The sequence below is a fragment of the Lolium perenne genome, chromosome 6 (assembly GCF_019359855.2).
Source record: "Lolium perenne isolate Kyuss_39 chromosome 6, Kyuss_2.0, whole genome shotgun sequence".
Lineage (NCBI taxonomy): Eukaryota > Viridiplantae > Streptophyta > Magnoliopsida > Poales > Poaceae > Lolium > Lolium perenne.
Genome location: NC_067249.2, coordinates 209,098,387 through 209,109,689, shown reverse-complemented (window position 1 = coordinate 209,109,689; position 11,303 = coordinate 209,098,387). Strand labels below are relative to the sequence as shown.

The window sequence follows — 11,303 nt, the reverse complement described above, 5'->3', positions numbered from 1 at the left end:
CGGTCTCTCTCCTCCACCACATCCCGCACGCTTAAGCGAAGCTCCGCCGGATTTCTCCACCACCACCGACACCACGCCGTCGTGCTGTCGGATTCAAGAGGAGCTACTACTTCCGCTGCCCGCTGGAACGGGGAGGTGGACGTCGTCTTCATCAACAACCGAACGTGTGACCGAGTACGGAGGTGCTGCCCGTTCGTGGCGCCGGAAGCGATCGTGATCAAGATCTTCTACGCGCTTTTGCAAGCGGCAAGTGAACGTCTACCGCAGCAACAAGAGCCTCATCTTGTAGGTTTTGGAATCTCTTCAAGGGTGAGACTCGATAACCCCTCGTTGCTACCGTCTTCTAGATTGCATCTTGGCTTGGATTGCGTGTTCGCGGTAGGAAAATTTTTGTTTTCTATGCAACGTTATCCTACAGCACCTAGTGTCATCACCATGGTACGGGCACCTGCTCACCACCTCAGTGCAGGTGTGGTCGAAGATGACCACACTGTACTCCAAGGAGGACACCCTTCTGAAGGTGACGAACTGGCCTACCTTGAGCTGATGGGCGACGGCGAAGGCCGACCATTCCTGGTCGATGAATGCGGCATCGCCTTCTCTCGTCGTAGTCATGCTCCAGTTGCATCCGGTGTTGGTGGTGACGATGATGTTGGAAGGGATTTCTCCGAACCACTTGACGAAAGCTTTAGGGATCATGAGGCGGACGAAGGTGGGCCTGAATATGATTTTGAGGAAGTGGTCCGGCCCTGGCTCGTCGTGGAAGTGGCCGACCTTAGCCGGCCTTCCACGACGCTTCTTCGCCAGTCCCTCGCCGGGAACCTCAGCAGGTGACCCAAGCATGATCTTCTCCGTCTGCCAGAAGAACACAAGCTATTAGAGGTGTGCGTGCTCACAATTAGAGTAGATGAAAACGGACATTGATAACATTAGTAAGGCCTCATACAGTTGCTCACACGGCAGGCATAGGAAGTGGCCACAAACTAAGTGTATTGTGCTACAACAGTGACACACATGACTAAGTTTGAGGCCACCACCTAGCCTTCCATTGTTCCTTTGTTGAATCATTGGCCAATGCACCAGACATAACAAAACGATGCCTCATATGTAGGATCACACGGCAGACAGATGGACTGTCCCCAAACTAAGTCTAGTGTGCCAGTAATACAACACACATGACTAAGTTTGAGGGCAGCACCATGCCTGTCGTTGTGCCATAGTTGAATCATTGGCCAATGCAGAACTGAAGAAGCAGAAACACGCAAAGCAGGGTATCAGAGGCCTCATACAATGAGGACATATGTAGGAGATGTTTGAACAGAACCAATGGCTTGGTCATGTTAAGTCATGCCATAGGTTCTGATCAATCATCTCCTCATACTATGATCCCAGGGCATAATCATTGGCCTAGTTCAATCAAGAAATAACACAATTGGCACTTCAAATTGATTACATTACGAGTGGTACTTAGGGTATATTACAAATTGTACTTAGGCCACATTACAAATTCTCATACAGTATGTCTACATCACATTCATCACTCCTCACAAGTAGCCCTGATCCTCTTGAGCTTGTCCTTGATTGCAAAGTTCACTTGAAGCAGATCGTATATGTCATACTCTAGCTTTCTCTTCTCAGCCTCCAAAGCCTGTTTTTCTGCCTCCATTCCTGTTTCTTAGCCCTCATCACTTGTGCTTGTGTTCGCTGCATATTCTTAAGCATTGCAACTTCCTTCTTCAAGTCCTCCCACTCCTCTTGCATCTGAATAAACTAGCGCGACTCAGCTCAACTTTTCGCACAACAATGACAATATGGTAAACCCGAACATAAAAAAACCTTCGCCTCTATGCATGCACAGTAAGATCTGCCAGTTTCAGCAATCCAAAGGCCGGTCTAGGAAGGATCTACCGTAATCCGACACTATAGTAACAGATCTAAGAAAATCGAGACCGTGAAATGCAAGAACTGGACAAGAACTGCAAGAAATGGGGACGAACACCTTGCAAAACGTCAATCCGACCGCTATCCTAACGGAAACCCTAGCAGATCTACTGTGCATGTCGTCGGAAATGCCCGAGAATGGCATGTTTGAACAGAACGAGTACGAAGGTGAGAAGGAGAGGTCGTTACCGCCATTCTTTCGGCCGAGGAAGAGCTCGAGGTCGCGGGCGAAGATGAGATGCCGATGAGGACTGCGGAGCAGATTGCGGCCGATGTCGAGGTCCTGGTCGCCGATGTCTCCTCTTCCGATAGCGGTGCTCCTCCCTGCGTCGGTGCGGCGGATTGGTCGGCTGGAGGGGAACCGCCGGGTGATGTGACAATTTTGGGAAGGTGAGACTGCGGTCGCGAGTGAGAGGAAGGAGAGGAGAGCAGTGAGGCTAATTATGACGCGTGTTCCCGAAGGGACGCGGCGTCTCCGCCTCCCTTCTCCATGCGTGCAGGCTTCTGGCCGCAACGGGTGTGGCCCCGGAGAAACTGCCATTCTGAGCGTTCCTCCAGGACCTATCCCAGGGATGCTTTGAGAACCGGTTAATGCGAGAACGCGGCTCAACCCTGGCATCCAAACGAACCGAAAATTACTCGCTCCATACGAGCCAAAGGGGATGCAGGCTACCAAACGCGCCCATGCAAAATCCATCCGTTATCCGGGTGGGTTAGATCAGGTCAGAGGCAGACTCACACGTACGAGTGGCCTCTGACACGTGCGCGTGGCCCATTTCCACTTCCGGCCGCAGCTATTTATCCCCCGCGCTGCTCCCAAATTAAGGCCGCCGCTTTTACTCGCTCCTTGCCTCGCCTTGAGACTCGAGCAGCTGCTGCCTCCCCATTCCCAGTCCCAGGCAGGTTCGACATGGGCAGGCAGCCGTGCTGCGCGAAGGTGGGCCTGAAGAAGGGGCCGTGGACGGCGGAGGAGGACCAGAAGCTCGTCGCCTTCCTCCTCTCGCACGGCCATTGCTGCTGGAGGCTCGTCCCCAAGCTCGCCGGGCTGCTCCGGTGCGGCAAGAGCTGCCGCCTCCGCTGGACCAACTACCTGCGCCCCGACCTCAAGCGCGGCCTCCTCTCCGACGACGAGGAGAAGCTCGTCATTGATCTCCACGCGGAGCTCGGCAACAGGTATGCTCTCCCATGCATGCTGTTCCTCAAACATGCATGTCGCAAGCCTCGTGGATGGATTCTGAATTCTGGTTTTGCGTGGTGCGTGTCCAGATGGTCCAAGATCGCGGCGCGGCTGCCCGGGAGGACGGACAACGAGATCAAGAACCACTGGAACACCCACATCAGGAAGAAGCTCAAGAAGATGGGCCTCGACCCCGTCACCCACCAGCCGGTCGTCCCCTGCGCCACCCGCCCCGATGATCCCGTCGAGGACCTGCTGCCGGATCCCGACCACGCGCACTGCGACGAGCCGCCCAAGGCTTCGTCTCAAGAACCGGCCGGCTCCGGCGCCGACGAAGACGAGGACGCGGAGCCGAAGCAGGGCGCCACCTGCTCTGCCTCCTCCGCGTCTGCTGCCGTATCGCCGTCCTCCTGCTCCTCCTCGTCCGCCTCAGCCTCCGTCGCGACGCCCGGCGGCGCGGACGCCGTGGACTGGCCCGACCCCTTCGACCTCCTCCAGGTCGACGCCCTCATCGACATGGACTGGGCCAGCATCTTCTCCGGCAGCGGCGGAGGCGGCGACATTGGCGTCGATCTCTTCGACCATTGCTCCGACGTCGCCTTCGACCAGGAAGTGTGGATGTGATCGTTTGAGGGTTAGAGTTAGATTTTGGGTCAGGTGGATCACCTCGGTTCATCCCTTCCTTCTTCTGTTTTCCTCTCTCTCCGTGCTCTGTTTTCTTCGGTTTCATAGGAGAAGATTCGTCGTGTCCATGTGTCCATGCATGCATGCTTGCTTGTTGATAAGGAATGGGAGAAATGGCCAGTGTGTTTTGTGAAAATCGTATGGTCACTGTATTCCATTGACACCCACTCGTTTCATGAAAGTTGTCTGTGATTTATTGAAATTTAGATGTTAATAAATCTTAGACAATCTTTGACGAATGAAGGGAGTATATATATAGTTTAACACATCGTAACAGGATCACGCGCACGCGCAAAAAAACAAACATTCCCACTCGCACCAATAAACATATTCGATCCTGAAAGCGAAAAGTTAAGCCTTTTGTCAAGAAAAGCATTTTCTATGCGCATGGTTGAATTGCGATAGTATAGTATTTGTGCACACACTCCAATGATAGACTGCGGCAGAGTCTCCCTGGAAGAAAAGCTCACTAGTTCCGGGACCAGCCTGAATTAAGCATTGTGAGTACTGTTCTTTAGCACCCACTATACTTAATTTCTGAATGTTTCTTGCTAATATGATCATGCAACCATCGGGTAACAAGAAAGGTTCAATGAACAAAAGGAATGTTGTACATAATTCCAACAAAAACAGTCATCTCATGAAGCACTACTCTGCAAACCTGTTTTTTTTTCTAGCCGCAGCCTTGTCACCGCAAACCTTCTCTTTGCCAGTTCTGCAAAAGTATCCTTCCAGTGAGACATTATTCACCAATAATTAGCCTTGATGTGTTTTGAAACGAACCCAAAACCTTTGGCTCATGTCATTTGGCAAAAAAAGGGATATAGATTACAAAGTTACAGATTGGTGACACAAAAAGAACAAAATCCTGCTCTCGCGAAATTATGTATCATTACAAATTCTCCTTGATTTTGCCCTTTGATGTTTTTCTCTTCAAAAATTGGCCCTTTGGCCTAACAAACACATCTTTTCGCTCTTGGCTTCTCACAAAGTGATAGTAACCGCTAACCGAGTAAACCAAGAGGACATAGATTCTCTCCAGTTACATGTGGAATGAGGTGGCAAACTATACTCCATAGAAAGTACGTTTATCACAAGTCGGCGATTCATAGGATCCTCACTTTTTAGGCTAGGCTCAATTTTTTTTGGTCTACTTTCTTTCCCGAGCTCATTTCCCACTAAGAAAAAGGCTCATCCCATATCCAGGATGGATCCCAGGTTCCGTTATCGGAAGAATTTGTTGAGATCGAGATAACACTCCACTTTCCAAACAATATGCATGTTCTTTTACCTCTTGGACATGAAAGATTGACATCGTGACATATGTCATGAGCATGTTTACTTTTATTTTTTCCTTGAAGAGTGGATCGCCAGGCGAAATATTTTCAACATGAAACTGTAGACCGTTCCAATTCTTCCGTCTGGAAATAACTAACTCGGATTTATCTAGATTTTCATGTATCTACCCATGCGAATCTAGACATATCCAAATAATTTATTTCTAGACGGAGGGGATATATAAATTTAGCCAAAAGTCAAAGTCTTATAAAAGCATGAACAATGATATATAAAATATATATCAATATTTATGGTACCAAATAAATATCAGTAGATCATCCACCATAAATATATGTCTGTAGTGTATTTACTCGATATTGTAGATATTGACATTTTCTTTCATATATTGGTCAAACTTACTTTTTTTACATTTGACTAAATTTATACTACTTACTCAATACTAAATACTCGTTTAACTACTCCTCAATGGGACACCCTGTGGAGGTATTATGTTTGTTAGTGAGCAGTTGACTCATTGTTCTCATCGGTCTGCCTTGTGGGGCAAATGACTAAATGAGATAAAATTTGGCACAACATAAAAACTCTAGAAACAAAACGTGGCATGCAATAAATAAAATATAACGTAAGAACAAATACTAGGAGTAAACAGTAAACACTTAACTATTTTTCTAAACTTTGTGCGTGTACTAACGCGGTGACGAGTGAGAGAGAGAGAGAAAATACTTGCATTTGGTGTAATGCAAGGTGGTTAAGAGATATGCTTACAAAAGCAAACTTATTTTTGTCAATCACTGGTGCTTATTTATTCAAGACAGATGCTTCCTCCATTTCAAAATAAGTATCACTGATTTATTTAAATTCATGTTTATCTAGACACATTAATTTTGACGTATATGTGTATCTAGACAAATCCGTGACAATTATTCTGAAATGGATGAAGGAGTAATTAAGCACTTAATTTAGAAATAAGCATAACCGATTTAACTGTGTAAGCATGTCCCTAATCCTTCCATTGTACTCCATGTGTTAGGGATTATAAGGTCTATGAGCTTTTGAAAATTGTTATACAGTATAAGATTCGTCTTATTTATTGTACTCTCTCTCTCTCTCTCTCAATGCATGTTCTGTTTTTCTATCTCTCTTCTCTCATGTGAAACTATTGGTACATGCAATAATTAATAAGCTGAGTTATGGAGTTTTTTTTGTCTTAGCAAATTAGCCATCGAGCCTTATAATCCCTAACGGAGAACATACATGAAAAAATACATCCACGCTCATGGGTGCCAATCATCCGGTACATCAAAAAAATAGTAATTCAAAAGAAGTTTTAAAAATCCGCATCCTTTTGAGAACCGAAGATGCCCAAATATTATACGTGTATAAACATATTTTGCGAGGGAATTACTTTTATTGTATCCTAGGTAAAAAAGACAAAATCGAAAATCCCGATGTCCATGTACTATCCACGCTATACTCGTTGTAAATTTGTCTTTTTTGCCCAGCATACCGCGGGAACCATTTGGAGCACAAATATTTTTTATACGGGTATAATACTTGATCATCTTTTACTTTTAGGGGGATTCGGTTTTTTCAATTTTTAAAATTATTACGAATTTTAGGATTATGTGGTGCATAGCACCCATTTACAAAAAAAAGTTTAAGGGAGTGAAAGAACCAGAAACCACTATCGTAGACGCACTGTTCCCCGGTCGATATATCGGCATCAACCTTTTCCCGAGGCCGTGTCGTCAGCCGTCAGCCGGTAGGTGCCCGGTCACTCGCCGGCGCCGTGCGGAGCCCGGCCGGAGAGGGGAGGAGGGACAGCCGGATCGGCGCGTCGCCGCCGACTAGCTTTCGCTTGGCACGCGCGCGCGTGACCGACAGATATGCCCGACGGGAAGGTGATGTGCCGGGAAGTGGGCTTTGGGAAAAGCTGATGTCCCCAGCTAAGCTGGGCGCCCCCACATCTGCTGATCGTTGCAGCAGTTGCTGCACTCGATCTCCTGCGCCAATGTCTATCGGCGTGACCTCAGCGTGGCGTCATGACCATGTCACCTCTTGTGTCCCTATTTGCGTAGGGTGCTAGGCGCGTGTCACTGACTCACTGCTGTGTCAACACGAGGTTAATCAGGAGATTTAGGTCATTTATCCTTTTCTGGAGTAGAATCTTCGTTTTATACTACTACTACTCCAACCTACTATACTTGTCGCTAGAATGAGTGAATAGACGTAATAAAGCGGAAATTCAATTCGGCTCTTGGGTGTATATGCTCCCTCCATCCAAAAAACATACTTCTAATTGTCAAAAAAATTTACATCTCAACAATCTATGTGCGCTCATACAGTTTCGTGAAAACCCGATATTTTTTGTGGTCGGTGTAAAATAAACAAAACAAGTCTCATAAAAAGCTTTATTTTTAGCACTAAATTTTGTCTTTTTTACCAGCTCAAACTACAAGTTGATTTTTTATGGAAAGACTTTGTGCTTACTTAGCATGTCAAGATGTTCATGTAAATTTTTCACTTAATTTTTTTCGACATTTTAAAATGTATCAAAGTTGCAATTCAAACTAGAGGAAGCATATACACCCAGGAGCCAAAACACCACTCCCTAACTAACAAAGAGAGTACTGTTATCTTTGTTTAGCCATGCTAGGATGTATACAATTGATATCTTAACACAACACTGTCAACCATGATAATTGCTGAGCTCAAGGAAAGTGAAATGAAAAAAATGAGTCCGGGTTGCGTTCTCTTAGCTAACAAATGGTTGAAACCTCCGCCTCCGCCATAAAATTGATGCACATTGGTATGGTTTTCTTGCACAACGTGATTGCCCTAACAATGGAGAATATCCTTTTATTGGAATAATTCCCTCCTCCCATCGATTTATATCGGAGAAGTCGTGAAACAAAAAAAAAGGTTATAGCAATATGTACCCACACTAACAAAATGGTTGTGACAGTTCATAAACTAACTGACTTTGGCTTATATTCCAGCCACATTTTCAATGACATGGATCAATGTCTAACTACCGACGTCTCTAAATAGTCACAGGGTAATAATTAACTTGTCCTAGCGTCTTATTAGGGTCTGCAAAATATTCATTTTTTGAGCTTAGTACAGTGTGCAGCTTGATAGGTGATTTGATTTTTCCCTTGGATCACTGAAATCGTGAAAGGTATTCTATTATCCATTGTAGTACATGGAGACGACTACATCACGAATAATGTGTGATGTGAGGAGATGAGGCCGTGAGCCCCATGCATGTTTATGTACCCTGCTTTTCTTTTCTTGAACAGGACAATGTACCTGCCAGCTCGTTCATGAGCAGCTTGGCGCGGAGGCAAGACACGAGTCGTGCGGATGGCCTCAGCTATAGCTCCTGGTGGAGCCTGACGGAAACAAGGACACAATCGCACTACGCTTTTCACTGCAGGAATGACGCCCGCCGATGGCCCGAAACCCTTGGTGTAGCCATATTGCGTCGGCATAGACTACGTGGAGGGCATCCATCGACGTACCTTCTCAGTAAAAGGTCCTCTTCGACAAAACCACGTGGGCCATCATCGTAGACCCTGCCCTCGGCGTAACCCGTATATGTCGAGGGTGGCCGTCGGCGTCTAGACTCCCGGCGCAACCCACGCCGTCCGTTAACTTCAACAAAAAAAAGCTCTCACGTGGATTATTTTAACTCTAACTATACTTAATCTTAGGTTAAACTACACCCATGGTCAAACTTCCTAATTTGATCATCCATCCTCACACTGCTACAGCCCTAGCATGTTTAGCATCTCCGTTCCTTCCGTTGAGTTTCCATAAAAGAAACGAAACATTGATGATAATATTACCATATCAATCCTATTAACCCTTAGACCGTGATATCACAACTCTTTATTATTTCGAATTTTAAACAATTTTTAAAATAAATATCAATGGTTAAGTAATAATAATCTTTATGGAGGATGCAATTATTAATTTATATTTTTTTAAATATAAAAATATATAAAATCCTGAATTACTGCTAAAAACTAAAATCTTCATGCTTTCATATTTACATTTGGAATTTTGAGAACCTAAAAAAATGCCAACCGGGCAAACCCTGCTGAATTTGCACGTAACTTTTCAAGACAATCGTATGCAAAAGTTAATGCCATTTTACCGAGAAATAAACTTTTTTTTAAAAAAAGTCAAAATTCAAATTTGTTAATTTCTCCTAATAGTAGGTTGCGTAACATATAGGAATGCCCTCCTTCCGTCAATTCACATCGAAGAAGCCACCAAACAGAAGGAAAAATGGTTATAGCAGCATGTACATTGAGTAACAAAATACTTGTGGCAGTTTATAAACTGGCTGACTTTGGCTTATATTTCGGTCACGTTTTCAATTCCTCCATCTCATATTCCCCTTTGGCCATCTTCATCCATGTCTCCACCCACCATTGATTTTGATATCTGAATTCATCTTTCTCCGTTCAGATAAGCAATGACTAGTGCTAGTACGTCCCCATTAAAAAGACCTTCAATTGAGAGCTCGAGCTAGAGCATGTACAACGGTAACAACTACAGGAAATGCAACCCAACTACTAGCTACTGATCGTGTGATTTATAGAGATGAATTTTAATTCTTTAATTTTTGAAATATCTATGTTGGATGTGGAGGAGAATATCCACATCCATGTTAATCCTATGCGGAATATTTTATTTTTGTATATTTTTTCAAATAATTACATCTATAGAAGCCTATACCCGTATCTGCATTTTTGAAGAAAAAAATTCGTACCGCGGTATCCCCTTGTCGCTTATCGGATACGTATCCAAGTATCCGTGCTTCCTATCGGCGTCTCTAAATTATCAGTGTGAGGTTTCACACTAAGAAATAATCAATTCTAAGCTAGTGGTGTGCAATTTTAGATGATTTCATCTTTTTCGTCGGATCATTGAAATCGTCAAATGCATTGTGTTATTCATGTAGTACATGGGGAGGACTACATCACGAATAATATGTTGACGTGAGGAGATGAGGCCGTGAGGCCGATGTTTATGTACCTTGCTTTCCTTTTCTTGAACAGGACAATGCACCAGCCACCCGGTTCATGAGCAGCTTGGCGCGGAGGCAAGCCACTTGTCATGCGGAGGGCCTCAGCTACAGCTCCTGGTGCCCTTGTGGAGCCTGATTGCAACAAATCGCACGATCGCACTAGGCTTTTGCAAGCAAACTCATCGATCAGCGTAATGTGCATCTTCAGGGCTAACCAGTGGGAGCTTGACACCTAAATCATGCTTTTATCTGAAATCTCAAAACCTGTCGACGAATATGGCATACATCGGTCCATCTGTAAAGAATCGCGGAGCACATCATTCACATCTCAAAGCGCACTGCGAAGAATGGCATGAGCATGATAGATGGATGCAGCCAGCCGGCCAGAATGTCTGTCGATGATGTTGATCGTCGACAGGTTATGATGCTGAGAAATACGCCATAGATGCATGTGCATGAGCGATCGAGTGTGTGTCAGGCGCGCGGCTGGCCGGCGTCGAGCGGCCGGCAGGGCACCAGGTGGCTGGCGGCGGCTGAAGCGGCGGTCCTCCGCGGCGCGCTTTTCTTTCTTTCTTTCTTTCTTTCTTTCTTCCCGCCATGGAGGTGCTCACGTACCTCGAAATGGGCCATGGAAAAGGTTGTCTTGCTTATGGGCATGCAAGGTAAAGCGGCGGCGATGTGTCAAACGCCGCAATGATGCGACAACGAACTGGGATCTAATCGTGCTTGCCCGGGATCTAATCCTGGGCCACACCAAACCACACTCACACGGACGCTTTTCTTCTTTGTTTTGTCTATCTATGAGTCTATGAGGATGGATGGGTTTGCTGCCTCTGCGTAGGGAAAAGATGGATGGGTTGGTAGAACGATTGCATGCAATATTTGAGTCATTGGGTGGAACCGTGCGCTGTTGCCCAAAGTTGGGTGCCGTCTTTCATGGGGCGGTGCTTGCTCATCCTTAAACTCCCAAATCCGACCGGTGTCAGTTTGCAGGCAGCTCCGTCGTAACGACTTCTCCAGTCAGTGTTTATTAATCGAGCCGGAAAGGGCACTATGTCCACCTGCAAACCCTAATTAGTTCAATCAAAGCGTCTACGGTCTACCTTAGCTAATGTTAAATTAATCAAATCGAAAAGGGCACTAGGATCCACCAGCCCCAAA

At 45.6% G+C, this 11,303-nt stretch overlaps 1 protein-coding gene across 1 annotated transcript; it reads left to right on the top strand.

The window, feature by feature from the left end:
• Window positions 1-2,763: 2,763 nt before the first annotated feature.
• On the top strand, window positions 2,764-3,949 carry LOC127306240 (MYB-like transcription factor ODO1). Its single transcript, XM_051336865.1, has 2 exons — window positions 2,764-3,114; window positions 3,208-3,949. Exons 1-2 carry the CDS (start codon window positions 2,852-2,854, stop codon window positions 3,740-3,742), a joined length of 798 nt encoding a protein of 265 aa, XP_051192825.1. The 5' UTR covers window positions 2,764-2,851; the 3' UTR covers window positions 3,743-3,949.
• Window positions 3,950-11,303: the final 7,354 nt, after the last annotated feature.